We start from the raw sequence: 26828 nt of genomic DNA, 5'->3' as shown, positions 1-26828 counted from the left end.
TCCAGCCCCACGGCTACCCCCTTGGTCCAGACCTCACCTCTGCTCTGGACTATTACCAAGCATGTACACACACGTGCGCGTGCGTGCGTGTGCACGCGCGTGTGCACACACACACACACACACACACACATGCATACATGAAAGCTTCTACCTGGTTTCATTGTTGTTAGAATTTTTATTAAAAACCAGGAGCACATCCCCATGAGAAGGATCTTTCCAGAGCCCTGCCCTGCTGCACTGTACTGCTGTGTCCAGTTTAACAACCTTCACTGGCTCTCTTTTCTCAAAGAAAATTTCAAATCCTGAGCAGTGTATTCACACTGACTTCTATTTCCTTCCGCATCATATCTCCCATAACCTCCCACTCTTGAATCAACTGCTGTAGGCCACCTGGCCTCTTCACTGCTGCCAAGACAAGCAAAGCCATCCTGCCTCCATGCCTCTGTGTAGCCTTGTCCTCCAGCCTGCCATGCCTTCCTCTCCATTGTTTGTTTCTCTGAGCCCTTTCCTGCCCTTGGACATCCCCACTACCTCTAGGATACTATTTCAGCAGATACTATTTGAGTTCTTCGGTCTCAGTCTTATTTTCTGTAAAATGGGCACAATAATAGTCCCACCTCACACAGTTCTTGTGCAGGTTAAAAGATGTAAAGCACATGGTAAACTTAGAACAGTAGCTGGCACAAAGCCTCAAGGCAAGTATTCAATAAATGGAAGATACTGTTATTAATAATCGAGATTGTAATTTTTATTACTGCATGATGCTTTGTGTTGTTTTAGTCTAACTCTCTCATGAGGGGTAAATCTTCTGAGAATGGGGATCAAGTCATGTCACAGTTCCTGTAATGCTTCAGCATCAAGATCCCAGGACATGTTTGTTGAGGATGGGTGAGCAAACCCTAACCAAAGAGTTGGAAGCTCAATGTCAATGTGAGCTCTACCAGCGACTCAGCGTGTGACCTTGACTTATATTCTTGGCATCTTCGTTTCTTTCACTTTGTATCATCATCCCTAATATTCTGTTTGAACGTGGATTTCAAATCCAAGCCCGATATTGATTCTCTGTGTTAATTTGGGCACATTCTTCAATCTTCTTAGTCCTCAGTTTCTTAATCTGTGAAATGGAGAGAATAATCTTGTTTTACTATTGACTGTAAGAATAAATGAGGTATTGCTTATAAAATGCTCACCTCAGTACTCAGTGCAGTTGCACTTGTGGTTGTTTTATCATAGCTGTTTGATTTTGTTATTTGATAAACACTAGACTTGTTGAATGTATTAGTTTCCTGGGTCTGTCATAAAAAATACTACTGATTGGATGGTTTAAACCACTGAAATTTATTTGTTTCATAACTCTGGAGCTTAGATGTTCAGAATCAGGGTGTCAACACCGTTGATTCCTTCTGAGAGCTGTGAGAGAGAATCTGTTGCAGGTTGGGAAGCCTTAGGCTTGTAGATGGCATTTGTCTTGGGTCTTCACATTGTCTTTCTTTTGAGCATGTCTGTCTCTGTGTCCTTTTGTAAAGACACCAGTCATATTGGATTAGGACCCATCCGAATGATCTCATCTTAACTTGATCACCTCTGTAAAGACTCTATTTCCAAATAAGATCACATTTTGAGGTACCAGCAGTCAGAATTTCAACATACCTTCATGCTATAGAGACACAATTCAGCCAGTACCATTGAAAATGATTAATAGTTCTATTTCTTAAATGAAATAGAAATGAAAAATCACTGGACAGTGATTCCCCTTCCCTCCACTGCACTGGACATTCACAGCAGTTCTTTTAACTGGATCAGGTGAGTGGAGTTAGTTTTGACGAAGATCCTCTTCTTTCTGCAAAGCAACTCCCAGAACCTTTGTCCTGAGTGGTGAGTCCCACAAGTACTTTTGGAATTGTAAGTCTATCACTTCTAGTTCACGACGTTGTTATAGGGCCCCCGGGATGGAAACAACACACCAGGTCTCAGTCAATTGGTGTTCTTTCCCTGTTTTTATAGCACTCTGCAAACTCTCCTGCTGTTTACATGTGACTTATATTCCTCTGGTGGTCCCTAAATAGATGTAATAAAAACAGATTTAGAATATTAACCTGACATGGTTCAAGCCAACATGGTCTAATAGAAATTTATTTACTGGAGATGGTGAAAAATCAGAAAGAGTAGAGTGCAAATCATTTCTTAGTAAGTATTTGTTGCTGGCTTCTTTGGCACTGTTTTTCAAAGTGCAGTCCTGGATTCCCGGTGTTGTTTGTGGAAAATGCAGATTGCAAGGCCCTGCCCCCATCCTGCAGATTCAGTGTCTTTCAGGGAGGGGTCCTGGAATTGGCATTTCTGTTGATCTGCCCATGTTCTGAGTGGTGCTTCACCCTGCAATGTTTGAGAACCACTGGTTTCCATCCTCTCAGAAGGAAATGCGTTGTGTTGTCTGAGTCAGATGGGTTTCAGTCCTGGAGTCTGTCCAGGGCTGAAGACTAGGAGGGCCAGGAAGCAGGTGTGGGGCAGATGGCCCAGGGATGGTCTGTGGGCAAAGGGAGGAGTCAAGTAGCCATGGTGAGGACAAGTGTGTCCAATCCTTTGTGAGGTGACATCTGCTGAGCATGCTAAAAGGACAGTGGATTTCAGGTGTGACAGGGAGGCCTGTAAAGGTTGATGGGGTCTGTACTGTCGGCAGGTAGTTTGACCTGGGGCATGAGTCTCTGGCAGCCTCAATGTATGGAGGTCCGAGCATCATCCCTATCAAGGGTCTAGCAGCTGGGAGCACTGGGGTGGGGTAGGGGGTGTAGGAGGGGCTGACGCCTAGTCCTGAGGGGGGCTAACTCCACTCACCTGACTCCACTCACCTGACTCAGTGAGGCGGGGCCTCAGAGCCACTTGGAGAGAGCTGTGTGCAAATTTGGATTTCTGAGCTTGAATCAGCCCTTCTTCATTACACCGTGGGAATCTGTATTTTTAAAGCTCCCCAGGTGATTTAATGTGAGTCCCTCGGGATAGCATTTGAGAAGCATGAGGAAAGAGTTGGCTTTGGGACCGGTGACCTGGTCCTAGTGCTGTGACCTTGATCGTGTTACTAACCCACTCTGAGACAATTTGATTATCTCTCAAATGAAGATACAGATTTTTTTTCTTTCTTTGCTGTTGTGAGAATTACGGATAAGAGATGTGATACACTTAGCACACTCTCTGGCACACGGTAGGCCATGATAAATGGTGGCCCCAAGCCTTGTGAAACCTGAGATTCTAGGCACAATGAGAATCCACTGGGCAAAGGAGTCAACAGAGGGACTCTGACTGGAATTGGGATATAGGATGAGATCTTGACTCTAGACAACATTGCCTCCTGGTGTCCAGAAATGGAACTAGGAAAAAAAAAAAAAAAAAAAAGCAGCACTCATGTCAAGGCTTAAATAGTATTTACCTGTGCAGACCAGGCACTATTCTAAGCACTTTATGCACAACCTTTTGAATAAGTACTGTTGTTATCCCATTTTATACATGAGAAAATTGGGGCTCGGAAAGATGCGTGCATGGTCGCGTGGTCCATTGTGCAGCAGAATTGAGTTTCAGACCCAGGTCATCTGGCTGTATCCTCAGGCCCCTGTTGCTGCCTGTTTAAGCCTCATGTGAGGACAGAGTGGTCTTTGAAACACAATGCTGAGTCTCAAAAGTAAGCTGGGACTCAAGAAAAATGTTTCCAGCTATTTATTTATTTATTTATTTTGCCATACATTTCTAGATGTTAAATTGTACAGCCACTTCATGACAAAGTTAGAAAAGCTGGCATTTTCATAGCAGAAACTGAGCTCTAATAACCTCCACTATTGCCAAAGGCTTGATAAGTTCTAATAGAAAATCCATAACACAAAATTATCTTAGAGTGAAAATCCCTTGACCACTTTATATTCCATTCTTGCATAAGATTTTTAGTTTTTTTAAATTTTATTATTATTGTTCTTTAAGTTCTAGGGTACATGTGCACAACGTGCAGGTTTGTTACATATGTATACATGTGCCATGTTGGTTCGCTGCACCCATTAACTTGACATTTACATTAGGTATTTCTTCTAACTTGCATAAGATTTGACCTCTTTCATGGGTCAATTAGAGCTTCAAAGGGCTTCTCTGACCACGGTTCCTTCTCCCTTAGCCTCCAGCCTCACTGACTCAATCCTCATTCAGTTGATAGAAATTTGAATCTCTGATCAAGATTTTCCCCACCTTACACATGAGGCATTGGCATTACCGAATATATTGGCTTAATTCTGAGAGTATTTTGTTAGAATTTCAACCTTTTGTAACATTCTTCTCTATCCCTTCTCTCTGTTCTCAGGGCATAATCTTCGGTGGCAGGACAAATCAGGCCAGCACGCAGTCTGCCAAGTCCCTGTCAAGAAAAACAGCTAGATCCATTTCTAATCAACACTTCCCAACACAACACTTCTGAGTCTCTAAAGGAGACCAGAGCTTGAAACTTTCCAGACTTCCAATAGATATCGAGTACAAAAGGATATTTAGGTTGTCTTTGCACAAATCTGGTTGATTTGAGAGATAAAGGGGTGAGAAAATGAGTGTGACTTTCACCTAAGAAGTCACATGAACATATTTCACATTTGAACTACATAATGAATGATGGTTATTGAAATAGCCCAAACCTCTACCACAGAGCGAGGGATATAGCTCAAGTGACAACCAAGCAGTCGCAGAACCAAGGAATGGATGACTACAAGTATCAGGACAACTATGGGGGCTATGCCCCCAGTGATGGCTATTACCGTGGCAATGAGTCCAACCCAGAAGAAGATGCACAGAGTGATGTCACCGAAGGTCATGATGAGGAAGACGAGATCTATGAGGGCGAGTACCAGGGTATCCCTCACCCAGATGATGTCAAGGCCAAGCAGGCCAAGATGGCGCCCTCCAGAATGGACAGCCTTCGGGGCCAGACAGACCTGATGGCTGAGAGGCTGGAAGATGAGGAGCAGTTGGCCCACCAGTACGAGACCATCATGGATGAGTGTGGCCATGGCCGCTTCCAGTGGATCCTCTTTTTCGTCTTAGGTTTGGCCCTGATGGCCGATGGAGTGGAAGTGTTCGTGGTGAGTTTTGCCCTGCCCAGTGCAGAGAAGGACATGTGTCTGTCCAGTTCCAAAAAAGGAATGCTAGGTAAGTGGAAATTTCCAATGATCCCTCCAATGAAAGGGAAGGAGAAGTAAAATTTATGTAGTATCTGTCCCTATTAGGCACTTTAAATATATCACAATGTACCCATTTTGCTGTTAAGGAATTTTTATCTTAGAGAAATCAATTGATTGGCTTAAGTTTGCACAGCTAATAAGTCTTGGAGCTTAGATTTCTATTGAGGTCTATCTGACTTCTGAGCTCTTAGTTTGCTTTCCAGATCTTGTTGCCTCCTTGAGAGTCAGATTTCTTTCTTCTTCTTATTAAACCTTCTTCGATGTCCAAATGACAAATACATTTTGGGAGTGGCAAATGTGGGAGTGGCAAATTAAACCTTCTTCCATGTCCAAATGACAAATATATTTGGGAAGAGACCTCTGGCTGGTGTCTTCCACTTGGTTCTTCTCTCTGTGTCTTTCCAGAATCTGATGGTGTCTGTTCCTGGTTTCTCATGTACATAAATGTTAGTAGGCTGAATGCCCACATACCCTGGGGATGAATGGTGGACTTGAGCACACCAGTGGAGTCCCTGCAGGCTGTTGGGAACCATGCTGTGAAGCACAGATGGATTCTGCAGGATAGAGGAACAGCTTTGCAAATCAATTAAGAGATCAGCATCATCAGAGCCAAGCATCAGCATCAGGCTGAGGCAGAGACGATTTGTGAAATTAGAGAGAGGATATGCACAAATGGTGTGATGTAGAAAAGATTCATCATCATATGGACAAGCATTTGTCTTTAGTCACCAAATGTCCTGCAAAACATATCTAGCCTCTAAACTTAGAGTCCATGGAATTAATTGTGCAGCAAACATGCAGTTATTGAGAACTATGAGTCAAGTTCTCATTCAAGACCAGGACATGCTTGTGACCCTGAAGAGCTCAAAATCTATCTAGCAATTCAGCTCCTTCATTCAACAAATATTTTTTTATTGATTTACCTTATGCTAGACTCTGTGCTCAGGACCTGAGAAGAAAAAACCTTTTGTCTCTCAGATAATTTGCATGTAGTTGAACAAACAGACATTAACAAACACAGAGAATTATTTAGTTACTGTAGGGACAGTCTCTATGAAATACCTGGTGCAATTCAGATCCCCAATATTTGCTATAGAACAACAGCTAGCAAACAGTTCTGTAAAGACCCAGATAGTAGATATTGTAGACTTTGCAGACCCAGATGGTCTCTGTCACAACCACTCAACTCTGCCACGGTAGCACAATAGCAGCTTTGAACAACATGTAAACAAATGGGCGTGACTGTGTTCCAATTAGACTTTATTTACAAAAAAATGGTCAGTGGGCCAGATTTAGCCTGCGGGCTGCAGTTTGCAATCCCCTGAATTAGGGCCACTGTAAATAAAACTGAGATATCAAATAAAGGACATCTGCATAAAGAATTGTTCCTGGGGACTTTTTAAAATGGTTTTACACATTTGTGTTTAACTAAAGGGCCATTTAAAATGATTAGAACTATGTCAGATATAATCATGAGGGCACCAAAAGAGACAGAGTATATGCAAACAGATGGAAGGGGTTGAGAAGCAAGGATATTACCTAGAGTTTTTAAACACCAATATAATTTTAGTGTAGTTCTTTTTCATATTAAAAATTTCTACTACCTGCTTTTAAGTATAAATAGTAGATTTTTTTTAAAGGACAAAACTAACCAACCAACCAACCAACAAACAACCGATAAAAACCAAAAACCCCAAACAAAACAAAACCATCTCCAACTGATGTAAACATTTCCAAGACATTAATTTGTTTTGCAGCATTCCCAACTGAAACCCTGGGTCCCTGTGAGTCCAAATTGGCAACGTCGGTAATGATTTCATGCCCTGCTGGTCTCTCTGGCACCGTGGTGCCTAGCAGCCTCATTAACAGAGCTGCAGTATGGTTGCAGCCCTTGCTGGCTCTTAGGGCAAATGCTGGGAGTTGCGGGAACATGGTCTTAATCTGGGGAGTCCAGGTTTTTGTAATTTTGCTCTTAGTGTCTGCCCAGAAGATGCTGTGACTCAGCCCAAGAGGAGAAGGCAGACCCTCTGAACATAGATGGACTTCCTGTGCACTCATGGGACCCTCTTTGTGGTCAAGAAAATGAATGTCTAAATGGATCCAGGAGGCTGGATGATTTGAGGATTTCATGAGGCCAGAATTTTCACACACGGTCACATGGAACCTTCAGAGTCACCATGTCAGCTAGATGATCTTTGTCCTTCAGTGTAAACATGCAGACCCAGATTCAGAGAGTTTTATCTAAGGTCACATAGCTCGTAAGTGTCAAGCAGGGGTTTGACCCCAGGTCTATTTGACTTAAAAGTCTGGGCCCGTTCTGCCACATCACACTGCCCTTCTCTCATGCCTGGTTTGTGGGAAAGAGGTCATGCCATGCACAGGCCACTGTCTGTGTCATCAAGCACCTTATAGATTGCTTGGAACACCAGACTGCTTCCAGCAGAAAGGGAGCATGGTGTGCTGATAATGATGTGGGTACTGGAGTCCAACCTCTAGGCAACTGGGTGTGTCCTATATGTCATCGATTTGCTAGTGACCTTGGGCAAGTGATGACTCCTCTAATTCTTGGTGTTTCCATCTGTAGAATAAGAGCAGTAATACAGTGCTGTGAGGACTAAATGAGATAATGTAGGTGTAAAGCAACCAGCAGTTGGTGCCCCCTCAACAACGATTAGTTGTTGTTACTTTATATTCTGCCATTCTGCCTTCTGGCATTTGCAGTGAACTATACCTGCGGTGAGATGATGAAGCAGTGTGGCTCTGGAGCCAGTTGCTTGGGTTTGAGTCCTTGCTGTGCCATTTCTTAGTAGCGTGATTTTGGGCAAGTTGCCTGGCTTCTCTGTGCCTTGGTTTCCTTGTTTGCAAAATGGAGACAATAATTGTATCTACTTCATAGGATTTTTTTGGGGAATTAAATGAGGTTAATCCATTTAACATGGCTAAAACAGTACCTGGACCTAATCAGTGCTCAAGATATCTTAGTTAACATCGTTAATTGTGGTTGTTATTATTACTAAACTCATTGCTTGATAATGATTCAGGAACAGATTTTCTCAGGTGAGACTGCAAATTTCTTTCAGCCAATGTTTTTTATGATAGACTTCTAAGGTCAAGCTATCCTACCTCAGCTGGTAAAAAGGCTGTTTATGTTTGAGTGCTGCTAACTCAGATCTCTCTTTCCCCATCCTCTCTCTGTTTTAAAAAGAAACTCTCTGGTTGGGTGTGGTGGCTCATGCCTGTAATCCCAGTGCTTTGGGAGGCCGAGGTGGGAGGATCACTTGATCCCAGGAGTTTGAGATCAGCCTGGGAAACATGGTGAAACCCGTGTCTACAAAATACAAAAGAAATTAGCCAGATATGGTGGTGCATGCCTGTAGTTCCAGCTACTCGAGAGGCTGAGGTGGGAGGATTGCTTGCGCCCAAGAGGCGGAGGTTGCAGTGAGCTATCATTGTGCCACTGTGCTCCAGCCTGGGTGAGAGAGTGACAACTCGTCTCATTTAAAAAAAAAAAAAAAAAAAAAAGAAAAGAAAAGAAAAAGAAACTCTCTGAAAGTGATGTCTTTACACTAGACTTCTACTTGATGACCCAGGAAAGGAATTCAGTAAGAGAAATCTCCATTCCCAAATTCAAGTGTCAAATCATAGGATATTTTGTTATTTTTTTCCTGGAAATTAATGAATCAGTTCAGAAAATAAATATCCCTTGGCCAGGTGACAAAAATATCTGGGTGCTGCTGTCCTATTTTTCTGAGCGTTTAGAAAGATGAAAGTTTACTTCTCTTGAGCATTATGTTTTGTTGGATCCTCATCTGGAACTGTCTCACTTGGGGAAGAAAAAGGTCTGTGAGTATGTTGTTGACATTGAAGGCTCAACCCTGCCTGGTGTCCAGCAGTTGGTCTCTTTCAACTCTCAATGAAGGAGAAGGCATTCATTTGTTAATTAAAGTCTTCATCCATTCTTTTAAAAAATGATTGAACATTACCACACGCCTGGTACTCCTCTGGTTTATAGCAATACAAGGAGACAAAGTCCTGGCACTCAATGAGTTTTATTCTAATGGCAGAAATGGAGGTCACACAGAGATGTTAAATACAAACACCACAATATAATCGTGCAATGCAATATTCAGTCTTACCACTTTTATTCAGATAGGAAGGAAACAAAGACAGTGTAAAGGGATAGAGCTTGAGCTTGGGGGAGTGGTTCTAGAATTAGGAGATTTGTTTTTGCAATTGCCCTATTAATGATTGTGTGACCTTGGGCCAATCTGAAGTCTTTCTTCTGAGATTCCACAATTTTAGGTGGTTGATGAGTGAATCCACATGTATTTTAACCTTTTATGTGATAATTATGCTTTTTCTGGTATGTAAAAGAAAAATCACCCAAAGAAATGACTAAACTTAGGAAGCTAAAGGCTATGTGGCAGGGTAAGCCATTTGGTTCTTACAAATGACATCACTGGCAACGGATTATCATGTTTAGGAGTGTGGAGTTGATCCCACCAGCAATGAAGAGCTGTTTAATGGGGAGCTACGAAATATGCCTTTGAGGAAGGAGGTGATAAGATGGGGCCTGTGGTTTAGGATGATCACTCTACCCCAGTGATTTTGGTACTAAGAGTGCTTCTAGAGGAGCAGAATTTTGAGGATGAGTTTTCTGAATTGGCTCTGGAGTTTCTGGAATTGTCTTTCTAATCTGATTAGATTTAAAGATAATTCATTTTTTGAATGTGAGAGCCTTGTCTCCCTGGAGTTACTTTTAAATGGCAAAAACCACAATTATTTTTGCACCAACCTATAGGATGACAATATTGGCGATACATAAGACAAACCAACTCCATGCTTTTCTGCCTGCATTTAATAAATCGTCACCAATTTTTCATAATTGCAAATAAGCGCCTCAACCTGGAATTGTGGGCTATTCCTTACCTTCATGCCTATGAATGTGAGCTTCCCTTTCAGGCAAGAGTTCTATGTTTTGCCTGAAGAGTTTTGATTTCTTGGAAGGATCCAGCGACTTGTGTATTTTATTGGCTGTTAGTTTCTTGCCATCTGCAGTGAAAAGACTCTGGGAGTTATACCTTTCAGAAAGTGATTTAGAACTTAACAGTTGACCCCTGGGGCATGGTGTCTGTGCCAGCCGCACGGAGAACACAGAGCAATGTCAGATGGGGCAAATTCATTAGAATAAATTGTGAGCTGAATTTTCATGGCAGCCCAGAGATAGATATATTACTCTGCTGTCATGAAAGATTATCCCGTGATTGTTTTATATGCAATTCTAGCCGAGCATCAGGGCAGAATATTTGATTCATGAGCCATGTTTTGTTTAGGCCTAAATTCATTGTCAGTTCTTAAAAAGAGAAGCCACTCTGTGTCTCAGAAGGAGGTGGCATGGAGGGGGGCGGGTCACTTGTCTGGCACAAAATATGTCCTCAGTAAATACCTCCTCACTCATGATGGTGAAATCCACCACTGGCAATGTCCATGTATTTCTTTCTGTGTTTGATTTATATCGGTTTTCTTATTTATACTGTTTAGATCATGTAATTCTTCAGGATAGACTGATTACTTGATGCTTTTGTGAAAAAAAAAAAAGCTCAGAAGAAATAGAATAAACTTAAAATGAAGGGCTCCCTTAGCAGGCATATGCAATTGCCGTGTTTAGGAGTGTGGAGTTGATTCCACTGGCAATGGAGAACTGTTTAATGGGGAGCTATGAAATATGCCTTTGAGGAAGGAGGTGATAAGATGGGGCCTGTGGTTTAGGATGATCACTCTACCCCAGTGATTTTGGTACTGAGAGTGCTTCTAGAGGAGCAGAATTTTGAGGATGAGTTTTCTGCATTGGTTCTGGAGTTTCTGGAATTGTCTTTCTAATCTGATTAGATTTAAAGATTTCAAAAATAAACTTATTTTTGAGCATGATATATTGTTATAGCAGTAGTTCCTTTCGAATTTTTCACATTTAAAATTTAATTTCAACTTTTATTTTAGATTCCGTGGGTACATGTGCAGATTTGTTACGTAGATATATTGTATGATGCTGAGGTTTGTGATATAAAGGATCCCATTGCCCAGGTAGTGAGCAAAGAACCTAGCTGTTTTTCAGTCCTTTCTCCTCTCCAGTAGTCCCCAGTGCCTATTATTCCCATCTGTATGTCCACGAATACCCAACATTTAGTTCTCACTTATAAGTGAGAACATGCAGTATTTGGTTTTCTACTCCTGCATTAATTCACTTAGGATTATGGCCTCCAATTGCATCCATGTTGCTGCAAGGAACATGATTTCGTTCTGTTTTATGGCTATGTGGTATTCCATGGTGTATATGCACCACCTTTTCTTTGTCCAATCTCCATGTTGATGGGCACTTATGTTGATTCCATGTTAAAGAACCTTTTGACTCTATTTCTAGGAGTAAAGAAAGCACTCATAGTCCATGTTGTGATGTGGCAATGAAGATACATAAAATATCACTAGATACATCTAATCAAATACTTAAAATAGGCAAGAATCTGGGCGACCAAGTACATGATACCTTCCAACGTTTTTGTCAAACTAATGAGTATAATGACTTTGGCTGGTAGCACTAATGTTACAGGACAGAGTAGGGAAAGAAATGGATGAGCCCAAGGATTCAAATTCCCAGCTCAAATGCTGCATAAAGGATATGAAAGCTTCTGTGTTTCCCTTGAAAGAGATCCTTCTCTCCTGAGATTGCTGAAAACCAAACCCAGAATCTCATTCTCTGAGTGGCTGAATTACAGTGAAAATTGAATTCCCAGCCTTGCAGGGTGTCTTCTGTTAAAGTGAGAACATTGACTGGGAAGGAATGAGATCCTGAAAGTCAGCATGGGGATGTGCGGGCAGACTGAGGAAACTGGGAACACTGAGCCCCTAAATTCTGAGTCTTTTTTGCCAATATAAGCAACCTCTCTGCCCCCATTCAGAGAAGATGAACTCTGCAGTGACTGGGGAGGCTGTAAGTGCCTCTCCTGAGGCAGTTGCCTTGCAAGACTTGCTGATTCTCGTCAGGACCCACCCATTTTCTTGTACAATTTATGCAAGGAAGAAAACCCTTCTTAACGTCAAGAGATTTACATTTTTACACAGCAGGTTGTGTTTATTGTAATACAGTCAGTGACTTCATAGTCAGAGGGTTGACTATTACAAAGCTTATGAGGAAATTCACTTTTCTGTAACTAACACACAATGAATAGAAATAAATTTTTCTACAATCAACCAACCAACCACCTAGCCAGCTAACTGAAAAGCAAGCTCTGTACTCTCAAGATTAAGAGCAATTTCACAATTAAACCACTAAGTTAAAAAAAAAAATCTCTCGAAGAGAACATCTTGCACACAAAGCACTCATTTTATCATGTGAGATACAGATTCAGTGTGGATATTTAGCTTTGAAGGTGACGCTTTCCCCACTTGTCTACTGCTATTTTTTTTTTATGCCTTTCAGCTTATTCCAACATCAAAGGAGAGAGCCTACTACCCATTACGAAAGCACCTGTGTCAACAACTTTAAATTATTAACTCCTTGTTAAAACTTACGGTTTCTGAGTTATTACTTGGATTTTGATCAAGATTGAATCAAAGATATGTGGAGCTTGTGCAGATTTTAGTTTTATTGGGAATAAAGAGCAATGTCTGGAAAGAGAGGGAGAAGCAGAGAAAGAGAGGGGGAGAGAGAGACAGAAAGAGAGAGAAAAGACAGGGCAGTAGAGGATGGTTCTTAGCTCCCAAGGATGCTGGGAAAATTAAATGAAATTATCCCTGCTCTCTGCTCTAACTACTGTTCTCAGGATCTGAACACAGTAGATGCTTAGTCAGTACTCATCTTGCTCCCTGATCCAATGGCAAAACCTGATGTTTTAACTTCTCAGTTGTTTCAATATTGATTAGAGCAAGGATGTCTCAGGACATTCTGTTCACTTTGCCTGCAGAATATCTCCCTTGGCAATGTCACCTTCAAAGACTTTAATGAGTTGATTTTCTTCCATAGTTAAGTGCACCCTTCCGGAAGACCCGGTAAATGAAAGATGTTTAGTAACTACCAATTTGCTAACCATCAGAATAAAAATATGTTATTTATTTATTTATATTGATTCACCTATATTTATACTTATATTTGCTCCCACAATGGAAAACTTCACCAAGAATAAAAGAGACTCATAAGACCCTTGACTCATAAGACCCATGTTGGAAAATATGATCTTCCAGACCACAGAAAGCGCAACAGAAATGAATGGGAGGAATTCTTAAGTAAACTGGCATATTTACTGAGAATGGAGGTGGAAGTTGCAGAGTTGGGTGTGGGCTGGAAACATATAAAGCTCATTCCCTGTACAAGTATATGTAAGCTTTTGACCTTGGTGGCCCAATGAAGAGGGTTTAGAGATGGATCTTTTATAGAATCATGAGAGGCTTTATTCTGGTTATCTATTATTGGATATCAAACAAGCAAACACACATATACTCCCCATAGAACCAAAACCACCATGCCATTTACTTTGCTTATAAATCTGCAGTCTGGGCAGACACCCGGCCCCTGTCCAACTTGACATTGCCTGGGGCAGCTGGAAGGTGGGGGCTAGAATCATCGGAGGGCTCACGCACACAAATATCTGGTACTCAGACTGGAAGACACAGATGGCTGGGGCTTCTTTTGAACATCTCTCTCTATCTCCATATGATCTCTAAATGTGATCTTTCCAACATGGCAGCTCCAGGGTAGCTGGATTTTTTTTAACCTGTTGGCTTAGGGCTTCCAAAGGGGCAGATCTTGGAAAGAGATCTTGAGAGAGAAAGACAAGCAGAAGCCTTTCGTGACTTTGCCTCAGAAGTCAAGCATGTTATTTCCTTGAATTCTATTTGTTGAGATAGTAATAAAGACCAATTCAATTTCAAGAAGAGAAGAAATAGACTCCATCTTCTAATGGAGGAAATGACAAGGTTCTGGAGAGCATGTGAGACCAGAAATTTTGCTGAGCTATTTTTGTGCAGTATGGTCAGTTACTGACTTTCTTTAGAATGAGTCCTCTGTGTGGCCCCTCTCAGTCATGCTCTATTGACATGTTGGGCCGGTCAATTCCGTGTTCTGAGGGGCTATCATTTGCGTTGTAGGATGCTTAGCAACATCCCTGGCCTCTACTCACTAGATGCCTGTAGCACCCTGTTCCTAGCTGTGACAACCAAAAATGTCTCCAGATATTGCTAAATGTCCCCTGGGGGGCAAAATCACTTCCAGTTGGCAACCACTGCACTAGATTAATGTCCTGAATCCTGACTGCCCAATAGAATCACCTGAGGAGCTGCTGACCAAAACTACAGACTTTGCTCTAGAATAATTAAGCCAGAATGTCTATGGATGAGTCATGGGCATATGCATTTTTTAATGGCTTCCTAGTGATACTATTGTGCAGCGAGAGTAGAGAACCAGGTAGTTTATGCAAAGACTGTGTATGAGTAGGAGCTGCTGAGATGTCAGGGTTTTTGCTTATCATGCTATATAAAAAGTAGGAACTATCCCCACGTGGCTTCCTTCATGTATTTGTGATGATGTTTGGAATATTTGCACATATCTTGGGTAGCATGGAAAAATGGAACTGCGTTAAAAAATCTTGTACAGTGCTTTATAGATTTTCGGTGGTTTTCCTAATCACTCTTATTTGATCTTTAAATGACTCTGTGAGATGAGCAGAGTGATAGTCTGTATTTATGCAATGAGGGCAGTGTTGCTCAGAGACCTTAAGGGATGAGTGCTGGACTCCAGTTCCTGATGTGATTTTCCTATCCCGTGTTGCCACTCATTGTCACTATGGGTTCCTTTATATTAATGAAGTTGAAAGGCTTATTTTCTCCCATACAGACTTCTTCATAGAAAGCAAAATAAACTGATATGAATAAATCAATTATTTCACACTGTCTTGTATAACGTGTTACTTTTTTTCTAATTTAAAAGCAAATTATAATAATTATACCACTACCACCACTACCAAGAGTTACAATTTGATAAGCTCTTTCTTTGCATCCATTTTGTACTAGGTATCTTATCTTATACCATTTCTAACCTTTATAATGACCTGCAAGGCAAACATCATTTTCACTGTTTAACAGATGAGAAAACCTAGACTCCAAGAGGGTAAAGTAACTTGTAGAAACTAGTCAGTGACAGATCTAGGATTTGAAAAGTCTAGTTATATCTGACTTCAAAGTCTGTTGCTTCTCTTTTACCTTGCTGTCCCATCCCTGGAAGACGTTTCCAGGTGTGCATTACACATAAAACCTTAAACAACTTTTATGCAAAATGCATGACTTCAATAAGATGCAAGTGTGAAGTAGGCATTGGCCTCTATCAGGGTGCTGGAGTCAGTACCAGCCCATCTCCGTAGGTGAGAGAGGGATGTTGTTTGTGTCCTAGCTAGCGGGTGTAAAAGGCTGGGTGCTGATTTCATTGGAAGGGGAAACTGCAGGGGTCTGCAGTGATCCCTGAGGCTAGACTGTCAGCCTAGAATAGGCTGCCAGAGAGCTGAGTGGTGACATTGCCATCCTTTGTGTCAGGGGCCCAAGAGATGATCCGTCACTAAGTATGGAGCAGAGCAACAGAGCACAAAGAATTTCCCGCATCCCTTCCACCAGCAACGCTATCAGACAGAGAACACTAGGGTCCTCGGTGGAGCTAATGACTGCCGGCTAAAATGACTCTTTGAGTCTGGTGGGTGTAAACTTCCTCTTTATTTTGTAAATCTTAACCAGCACTAGCTCAGATGAACTGATTTCACTTTGCAAAGGATTTATTTTAATTTCAGAGGAGAAAGCTGGAAAGTCACAAATACTAGCAGGGATGGAAGAAAGGGGGTGTGATAGAAGGTCCTGGAAATGTAATAGCCTTTGACATGCCCCATGGGGTCCACTGAACAGGCTGGATGTGAACATCCTCTTCTCCGTGTGGGCTGGCCTGGGCTGCCTGAATGTGCGGAGTGTACGCTTTCTATTTCACCACTGGAGATTTTGCTGACTCAGAGGCATTCATCAATCTCTGCTGGGGATGTGCAGAAAATAGTCCAAAGAAGTTTTGTCCTTGCCTTGTTCTCTCTGCCTCAGCTCTCTGTGGGTCCTAGAAAGGGGAGTCTTGTCCTTGAAAGGAGACATGATAACAGATTATAAGGTATAAGGCATGAATTACAAAATTATAGTACCATTTAATATTAGAAGCGAAAGAAAGGAAGGAGACCTCCTAGCAGGCCCTTCGTTTCTGACTTGAAGAAACTGAGCCCCAAGGAGACAGTGACTTCGTCAAGGTCACATACTCTCAGATCAGAATCTGGGACTCCTGACTATTGGCACAGAATTCTTTCCCCTCTGCCAAGTTGTCTTGCTGTTTGCTCTTAAGTGATGATTATTTAAACCAATCAGATCATCTTTCATTAGTATGGTTTCTTTTTTAGGAGGCAGCATGTATATAGGGTGCATTTGGCTTCTGGTAACAATAGCTTTGAATCATGAAGATACTCATTATTTATTGACCAAGAATTTTCAAAGTAGGTAGTACCAGAATTGGTTCAATGACTCACTGATGTCAGGGCATGAGGTTGGCATGTCTGCGATTCTCTTTACGTTCCGTTGAGGTCACAAGATGGCCACCATAGCTCTAAGCTCTATGTCCCCCAATAATGACTTTCCAATCATCTGGCAGGTGTCCACCAAGTCTTATGGCTTGCCTAGATTAATCACTGGCAAGAAGAAGTGGATGAAGATGACCATCTTAAATTAACTACGATTGATCCCCTAGAGTTGAGTGTGTCTTGGGAGGCAATCTCTCTGAACACATTTAATACGTGAACAAAAGTCAGGGTTCCCTTAGCAAGGAAGAAGAGGGAAAAAGGCTGTTGGGAACATGACCAACAGAGTCTATCACAGGCATAAGGTTTTTAAAGGTAGGCTGTTTGACTTCATATCTTGGCTACATCACTAACCCTATCATCTTACACAAGTCACTTAACCTCCCTAACCTTGGTTTCTTAATCTGAGATTAAAATATATTAGTACCTGCCTTCAGAAGCATTGAGAGGATTAAATAAGATAAAGCACATAAAGGACTCATCACAGTCCTGGCACACAGTTAGGATACAGTAAATATGAGCTTGTATTTGTATATTTTAAATTTTTCACTTTATTCAATAGCTCCTTAAAGAGTCAACTTACTCATGGGCTTGTTTACTGATGAACAAGAGGTGTAAGTCCCTCCTGTCCCGTCATGGAGCCAACATTTTAGTAAAGAAAAAGCCAAAAAACAAAACAAAACAAAACAAAAAACTAGATGGCTCTCTCTGACTTCCATTTTTCCACTGCCAGGAGTAAGAAGATTCTAGAATTCAATGTATTCTTGGTAGGCTTCCCAGCATTTTTTCTCCCCAGTACTACCAGCCTTGCCACCAAGATCAGGACTAATTTCATTATGCTCTTTATCCCCGTATGTCAATCACCGTGAGAGGTTCATGTCTGCCAGGACACCCCTTACCACCCACATTTGCATTCCCCTATGGCACTGTACATGCCTCCATTCCCCTATGTTTCCCCCTTCTCCTCTGAGGATGTTAATTAGCCCTGCAGCCTTAGATGCAAAAATTAGCTCTTTGCCCCATGACAGCCTCCACTCTTGTACCATTGCTTTTTCTTGCTCCCCCTGGACATTTCCAGGCCATTCTCCCTCTCTCCTCACTAAAAGATCTCATATTCGAATCTCTTGTCATCAGAGACTATCACTTACTACACATTCTGGTTGCAGTCATCCACTGACCCCTGGGCCATGTGTTCTCTCTCATTCCTGGAGAATTTTAGTTCCAGGTTCATCACTGTCACATTCCAACCGTATTTCTATTATTGTCCTTGGAGATTTTAATAAGTGATTTCCATTATCCTGGTCTGTCATTTCCTTAAAATCCTCTCCAATCTTTAGCCTTTTAATCTCTCATTACCCCCTTGTTCTCACCACATTCCTCACTGAGCTTAATGTCCATGTCCATAATCACAGTCACTTCCCATGCACATCACCAGCTTCGTTGCACCTCTCTTACTCTGCTGTGTTCCCCACCCCTGGTTGCATCCAACTTTTCTTCCGTCTGTCCCTAAACCCCGTTGCTGCATATGGGTGGTCAGGAACACAGAACATACAATGTTGCCCACTGGCCTCATTAAATTCATGAGCCAGAGCCTCCAGAGGATCCTCTGTGCTGCCAGCCATCATCCTTCATTTCCCTCATCCCTTCACTCTCTCCTCGATAGTTATTTTGTGTCTTATCTACTATTTTCCAATTTCCAGCATCTCTTCCTCATCTTCACTCTCGGATTAATAAACTCAGTTCCTCCTGAACTTAGAACAACAGAAGCAACCAGAGAAGAACTTCCACAGCTCCTGCTATCACACTTACCTTCCTCGCTGCCTCTGTGCTGACCCCGTATTCTTGTAACTGTGGAGGAGCTGTAAGGCTCACTGGTCTCCCTGTATCCCATCCCCTCTCACCTCCCCAGAACATCACTTTTGCAATCCTTTTCCTCATCATTTTGCAACTCCTCTTCATCAATATTTTTCTCTGTATGGAATCATTCCCACCAGCACACCACACATTTCTTCAGTCTTGATCCCACATATGTCTTTTCTATTCCCTTTCTGGTAAAATTAACTGAACCCAGTTCCTTACTTCCTCTTCTCACTTGAACCCTCTTTCAGTAGGATGAATGAGTGAGGACATTGCATCTTTAAGCAGGAGTTAATCCTTCCCTCTTCAGAAACCTGTTCTTGTCTAGATCACTCCTGGCCTCACTTGCTCAGTTCAGCAGTCAGCTCTCATCCTCAGCTTATTCACCTATTTACAGCAACTGCAACTGTTGACCACTCTCTCCTTCTTGATGCACTTTCTTTATTGGACATCTAAGCTACCTCTGTCTCATCGTTTTCCAGCTGCCCATTGGCTGCTCCTTCTTGTTCTCCATCACTGGTCTCTCTTCATCTTCCTGGCCTTTAAATGTTGGAATGTCTCAGTGCTCAGTCCTTGAATTTCTTGTGTATTGCCACTCACTTCTTCAGGGATCATGTTCATTGTCTGCTTTCATTACCACCCTTCCTCTAGACACTACCTTTAAAATGCACCCAGAATCCAGCCACTTCTTACCACTTTCCTCTACCTACCCACCTGGTCCAAGTCATCAGTGTCATTCACTTGAAACACACGTGGTGGCCTGCTAACTGGTCTTTACGATTCCACCTGTTGGAGAGAGAGGCTGTTGAGGATGGATGGTCAGTGAAGGCCTCTTTAAGATTTTGCCTGAAATATGAGAAGGAGCCAGCCATGCAAAGATGTGAACAAAGAACATTCTAGATAGAGGAAAGAGCAGTGTGAAGACTCTGAAGTGGGAGAGAGCATAGGACATCAGTATCCAGGGGTTGCTCAATACTTGATAAAAGGGTCAATAGCAGATTAACAGTAACTGTCATAGGATTAAGAGATTTGACCCCGGAGTTGCCTATTTTTTTTTTTTTAATATGAATACTCATTTTCTAAACATACTATTCAAGCCTGCACAAATCTCTTCACACAGGGTTCTCAAATAGTAGGTGAGACTACTGTTTGGCTAGTAGTGTTTTAAAACTCAGAGATTTTATTTAGCAATCTAGATTTCTGGTTCTTTTTGAAACCGTAGGAATAGGGTCTATCTTCTGTAACGTAGCAGTTGACTGAAGTTAGGTGGTGGCTGCTCCCTTTAGATGGACATGTATTCCTCAGTCACCACACTCCCTATTAGGGATGCCTGGAAGTATCACCCATTTGTATTACCTGCCTGGGCCCTGTTGGCTTCTGCTTTTGCCCTCTTATGAGACCCCTGGACTACTCCTATATCTCATCAGACACAATATTCCACCCTCTAGAAATGACCACAACTTGGTCTTAAGTGAAATGGCAGAGGCGTCTCTGAGCCTCATTGGGTTATGATCCTATTTGAGATGCCCACAGTGCCCAGGAGAGCTATCAGAGGTGTCATACCTCCACTGGCCCAGATGGCACCTCCTCTCACCCGTCTTACCTGGAGTCATTCTGGATAGGAGGTACCAAAAGGGAAGTGGCTTTTCTGAAACATCTCTAGTGTAGTGGTATGCAAACAAGGCAATTTCAGTGTTCTTGCAGTATCCTCAGGGAATCTTTCTTAATGTCTCTTCTTTTTAGCTTGAGAGAAGATTAAGGAAAGTGACAGATACTCCTTTGCCCCAAGGCTAGGGTAAACCCCAGCCAGAAACCTCCCTGATGTCTTAAATCCTTTCTGTTGCAGCTGCTTCCACTGTGGCTGTGGATATGTCTCTACTCACCAAAGACACAGCCAGGACCCTGCGGACTGGGTCCCCTCATTGCTCACTGCTTGGCCCAGAATGTTGTCTCATGGTTTCATCTTGGCTATTCATCTCCTGTGATGATAAAGTCTCTAGGCTGCCAGGCAAAGTCTTCAGTTTCTCCTGTATATAGTTGGAGAGAGAACCTCTTCCTGATTTAAGGCTCTGTCCTTACACAATGTTGCTGAAGCAAGGGGCTTCTGTCTCTCAGACTCTCCGATCTGCCTATAGACCCTCACCTCTGGGCCTATTAGACACATTCAGAATCTAGAACTTCCAGGAGGGGTGGTTTTGCTCTTCTGCTGTGCTGTGGTTTGCCCTGAGCTGAGGGACCAGGGCGAGTGAGAATGTTGCATCCTCAGGCAGAGTGACAAATGCCTCACCCCAACCCTGCTGTCCTTGAAGAGCATTGGTGTATCTTTCCTCATGGGCTATGTCATAATTTGGGGCATTGGTGACTCACTCAACTATAATCCTAGGTTCTTTCATCAGATATTGGGAAAGTTTACTTACATTTTAATAATTGTGGTCAGAGGGGAAATCTCTTAACCTCAGTTTCTTCATCTGTTAAATGAAGCCATTAATACCTCCCTCACAAGGTTGGAATGACAAATTGAAATTATTATACATGTGACCTATCATACTATCTTAGATATGGCAGGAGACCAACAAGTGCTAATTCTTTTGTCCCTTCATTTCTCCTCTACACATTTGTATCTAAATATCTTATGTGACATTTAGGAAACAGTTCCAACTACCAAGAGAATGGACAAAACCCACTTCTGAAGATTCATTCACTTGAGTTTACTGGACCCATAAAAGACTAGAAAAGTCGAACATGGTGATTCTAGATTGGTTTCCACTAGATGACGTGTTCAAGCCAAACCTTTTTGACCCAAAATAAAGTGTTTACTCATCCAGAAGTTTCCAAGCATCCGGATGCCACATAAACAAAGCACCTGACTGACTTACCCAATGCATCTTATTTCATAAGGTGTGCAAATGGATACCCTGATGTTCCTCCATGATTTAATACCAAAGTGAGAGTTCTTTGTGGGATTCCCATATACGTTAAAACATTTATCACATTTACCACTTTGAGGGACTGTGAATCCCACGCGCTAATCCAAGAGAATATTACCCTCCAAGGTGGGTATATTTGGTTGAGTAATAAATAAATGGAATGGAAATGACAGGAATTACTTCTTAGAGATGTTATTATAGATGGAATGGAGATGGTTTAGTTGGAAGATGCTGATTTTTATCCCTGGGAAGCATATGCATACAGTCAAATAAATATTTGAGTCGCTGCAGGAAAAAGAAGCTCATAATCCTCTCAGGATAATGAATGCATTTAATTTCTACATATTCAAGCAAGAAAAAGGCTAGAAGTGTCTTCTTTGTCTTTGGTTAATTGCTAAATAAAGAAGCTCACCCACGCAGGGCCTCTGCTTTCACGTCACCATGGTAAGCCAGTGCGGTCTGATAGTACATCTTATCCTGCTGCCTCTGGTGTGGAGAGGAAATACTCTGTCGGTGTGAAAAGCATCTCTAAAGCTGGAAAGAGGTTTCTGATATCTGCCAGCTCTCTGGAAGGATATTTGGCATTGTGTCTCGAGAGCCACAAACTTATTGATCTCCTTCGATCTCATGATTCAATTTCTTGGAATCTATTCTGAACAAATAACTAGAAATACCAACAAAGACATATGCAAAAAATATTCTTTGCTGAGTTGTTTATTAAGTGAAAAGCTAGACTATGAAGCTTTCAATAGAAAAAGGTTTCTATCATGTAAATACAGTATGTAGTTATACACATACGAATACAAATACAAAAATAAAGGCTGCTAACAGCTGTCTCTGAGTGGTGGTATGATGAATAGATTTTTGCTTTACCTTTTATACGTTTTGGGGGATATTCTTCAGATTTTCCTACAGTGAATAGGAATTACTTTTATATTATTTTATGTGTTGAACAAATATTAATGGAGTACCTACTACGTGTACACCTCTGTGCTAGAGAAACAGTGGCGAACTCTGCTCAAGCAAAATCAACATGGTCCCTTCCTCCAGGAGTTTACAGTCACAGGAGTTCGGCAAATATCAAACAAATAAATATACAATATCAACTAGAGACATGCGATACAAAGGAAAAGCAATGGTACACTGCCAAAAGACTATGAGGGGCAACTGAAATTTGGAACAGGAACCAACAAACTATGGCCTACAAACCTGTGACCTATTTTTTTTTTTTTTTTTTTTTACATTCGTAAAGGGCTGTAAACTTAGGAATAATAATATGATGTGACAGAGACCATAGAAGATTGGCAAAGTACATTTTACAAGTAAAATATCTATGCTCTATCCCTTTATAGAAAAAGTTAGTGGAGCCTTAGTTTGGAACATCAGGGATGCCTTTCTAAGGAGATAAAATTTAACGTGGGAACTGAAGAAATCTGAGTTAGCAAAAAAAAAAAAAAAAAAAAAAAAAAATCCCCCCCTTCAAAGTCTTGTTAGAGGAAACTTCAAAAATATTTTTCAAAAAAGCTTTTTATTGGAACCTGGCTCCTTCTCCAGGTAAGGCGAGAGGGAGGTACATTTAAAGGGCATACTACTAAAAATAAGTTTCCTCTGCTATTCTGTATCCTCTTTCTTCATATTCCTTTCGTATATGATTGACTTGTTTTTAAAATATCACCATCTTATTTTTATTTTTCTAATCCTGTGGCTTTCCAGGGTCCTAATTTTAAGTTGTACTGCTAATAATATCAATAGCAGCTTTTATTAATTGTGCATTTACTTTGGTGCCAGGCATTTTGCTAGATACTTTAAATCCACTCCCCTATATCATCCTAACAACTGCGAAGATGAGCACTGAATTTTACAAAGATGCGATAATGGTCAGAGAGGCTGAATGGGCAGCCCACAGTCATGCTGTGGTAATCATGGAGCCAGGACCACAGCCCAGATGTCTCAGTCTCAGAATTGGGATCTTTCTTGCCTGGTGCCTGTCACTGCAGGCTCCTCCCTCTTCCAAGGAGGGGTATTCTATTTCCTTTGTTGTGTTACCACCAACTAAAAGTCTCTTCCACTCCGCCACATCCCTCCTCCTTTCAATCTCCTCCTCCCCCTCCTCCTCCTCCTCCCCCTCCTCCTCCTCCTCCTCCTCTACTCTGCAAGTAGCAATCCTGGTTTTCAATTTCCTCAAAAATCTCAGTATATTAGGGTCATTTCCCTAATATGCCACTGAGCTTGCTGAGTGAAATTGAAGGATGATTGAATTTCTAGCTTTCTAACTAGTTCCTTATCTGCTTCACACTAAAGTAATTTTTGATAACTCCATTGCACTCTAATTTTCCAAATGTATTTTTTAAATTTCTTTTGCTAAAGACAGATTTTAAATGAATCTAATAACATAAACATTCCAGAGACATTGTTAATTTGGTATTTCCCTTCCCTGGTGATAGGCTCATTTTTCCTTCAGTCTTCCTTTTCCTAGACTTCAAAGACAGCATTTGAAAAGCTCTTCTTATTCTCTCTGGTACCTCCATGGCCTTGGACAGTGAGGTTTAGTAGTGAAAGCACCAGGCCTGGAACCAGGAGACCAGAAATGCAGTGCCAGCAGGTCTTCGGCCAGCATTGAGGTTCTGGGCAAGTTATTGACCCTTTCTGGGGCTCAGCCTCCTCGTCTGGTGAAATTAAGGGGTTGAATTCAACATCTGACTTCTAAAGTTTTTCAATTTGTCTAGGTGTCTAGATCAGTCATGGGATAGTCAGGAGACAGAAATCATACCAGTTATTTGAAAAGAGAGATTTTAATGTAAAAATTATTAACAGGGTGGGTTGAAATGCTTTTGAAAAGTATCACTGAGGTAGTACATGCAGGGAGAAGCTGCCTCCCCTAGGGCTTGGAGAATAAAGGAAAGAGATTGGAATGATTATAACTTAGAATCTTGAAAAGGGGTTCCATGAAGCTGCAACTCAGCTCTCTGAAGACAGGCCCTGGCTGGCAGTTGCTGGTGTTGGAGAGGAGAATGAAGTGCAGTGTGGCTTGTGCTAATTGGGTGCAGCTGCTGTCTGGAAAGGAATTGCGGCAGTCAGGGTGAAACTACAGGAACAGAAAGGACGGGTCCTTTCTTCCTTCCCCAGCCTTGAAGCCTCCCTCTAGCGCCCTCTGTTGGCAGAGCCTAGCAGAGAGTGGCTGGGATTTGTGGACCAAGTAAGGTCCAGAAGGGTGGCTTTGGAGCTGAGAGACAATAACTTCATAGCTGCACAGTGTTCATTGCTAAGATTGCAAACTGGTAGGCTAGAGGCCACTTTTTTGTTAATGAGATCTTTATTATTGTTATTTGATTTTTTAAAATTGATTTATCATAGTTGTACCTATTTTGGAGCACCTGTGATATTTTGATCCATGTGTACAATGTCATAAAGATGCCTTGTATGGCCTTAAGTAGTCTAATCAAACATTTGTGTCTGAGTTTATGTTTTTAATCTGAATATCTTCTTCCTGGGAAATCCACAGTACTTCATCTTTCATTATTTACATTTAAAAAAAATTAATGTAAAATTAATGAATGGGAAGGCAACTTGGAGATCATCTCTAGTTCAGTAATCAGTTTATAAATGAGATGATTAATACCCTCAGAAAGTGAGAGGTTTTGCTCCCAAATTGTACAACTAATGAATGAGATCTTTGGGTTCTAAGGCCTGGATTCTCATCACTGTTTACTGTTTACAGGAGGACAGATGTGCTCTAGCCTCTTGCTACTCAAAATGTGGTCCCCAGACCAGCAGCACTGGCCTCAGCTGGCAGCTTGTTAGAGATGCAGAATCTCAGGGCCTGTTCTCGGGCCTGCTGTATCAAAATATGATTTTGACAAGATCCCCAGGTGATTTATGTGCACAGTAAAGTTTGAGAAGTGCTGAAGATAGCTTTATTGAAGTAAAAGAAAAAACAGACTTTTATTGGGTGCTAGTGTTTTTCTCTGGGGTGGAATCAGGGTATGGGGTATAGAGACTAGCTCTCAGCAAATCTCTGGACCACTCCTCTAAGTCTCTTTTCGCTCTCCCTGCTTTCAATTTATGGGCCCATACACATACATGCAAACACCCATGTGCACACACACAATCACACATGCATGCATCCATACATCTACATTTTCACACACACACACACACGTTTATGATCTGGCTTCTGTCCTACCCTCTAGCCTGAACCCTCATCAGGTTCCCCTACATGAACTATGCTGTACTCATGCTAGGCCACTTACAAGAAGTTGCCCAAACATATCAGACTTTCTTTTTGCCTCAGTCACCAAATGGAAATCAGACTAAATTCTGTTTGTCTTTCAAGAACAGCTCAACGTCTTTCTCTTGGAAGCCTTCCCACATTGAGTGAATTATATCCAAGGTTTGCTCTTCTTCTGGGTTTTAATAATACCTGACAGATATCTTTATTGGGCACCTTTTTTCTCACTCAGAGATAATCTTACATTTTATTGTTTATCTCCTTGAAAGGATGGAACCATTCCTCACTTGGCAAGCAATACTGGGGGTGAGCAGATGAAGAAAGAATGGACTAACGTAGAGCGAAGGAATCTAACCAACGCTATCTATAAAGAGCAGCAAAGTGTAATAGTTAAAGCAACGAGCTGGTTTTTTGAAAAGATAAGCAAAACTGACAAACTTTTAGCTAGACTAAGGAAAAAGAAGGCTCAAATAAAATCAGAAATGAAAGAGAAGACATTACAACTGATACCACAGAAATATGAAGGATCACAGATACTATTATGAAAAGTTACACACAACAAGTTGTGTAATCTGGAAGAAATGCATACATACCTAGAAACATGCAATCCACCAAGACTCAGTTGTGAAGAAATAGAAAATCTTAACAAACCAGTAATGACTAAAGAGATTGAATTAGTAACCAAAAACCTCTCAACAAAGAAAAGCCTAGGACCTGCTGGCTTTACTGTTGAATTCTACCAAACATTTAAAGAATAATTAATGCCAACCTTTCTCAAACTCTTCCAGAACATTGAAGGGGAAGGAATATTACAAACTCATTTTACAAGTCCAGCATTACTCTGATACCAAAGCCAGAGAAGAACACTACCAGGAAAGAAAATTACAGGTCAATATTTCTGATGGACACAGATGCAATAATCTTCTACAAAATACTAGCAAATTAAATTCAGCAGCACATTTAAAGGATCATACACCACGAT

At 41.5% G+C, this 26828-nt stretch overlaps 1 protein-coding gene and 1 long non-coding RNA gene across 6 annotated transcripts in view; one reads left to right on the top strand and one right to left on the bottom strand.

The window, feature by feature from the left end:
• SV2B (synaptic vesicle glycoprotein 2B) overlaps positions 1 to 26828 on the top strand; it is a 171343-nt gene that overhangs the window by 108640 nt on the left and 35875 nt on the right. For all 5 annotated transcript variants that reach the window (XM_031668329.1, XM_031668325.1, XM_031668326.1 and 2 more), the window contains one exon: positions 4334 to 5166. In XM_031668329.1, the coding sequence (XP_031524189.1) occupies positions 4716 to 5166 (451 nt within the window). In that variant the 5' untranslated portion in view covers positions 4334 to 4715. The remainder of the gene's footprint in view (positions 1 to 4333; positions 5167 to 26828) is intronic.
• LOC103886022 lies at positions 16160 to 20661 on the bottom strand. Its single transcript, XR_004185011.1, has 4 exons — positions 20575 to 20661; positions 20295 to 20434; positions 19406 to 19477; positions 16160 to 16349 (listed from the first exon to the last, which is right to left on the bottom strand). It is a non-coding gene; the product is annotated as an uncharacterized LOC103886022 (long non-coding RNA).

The sequence above is a fragment of the Papio anubis genome, chromosome 7, assembly GCF_008728515.1.
Source record: "Papio anubis isolate 15944 chromosome 7, Panubis1.0, whole genome shotgun sequence".
Lineage (NCBI taxonomy): Eukaryota > Metazoa > Chordata > Mammalia > Primates > Cercopithecidae > Papio > Papio anubis.
This window is presented reverse-complemented; position numbering and strand designations above follow the sequence as displayed.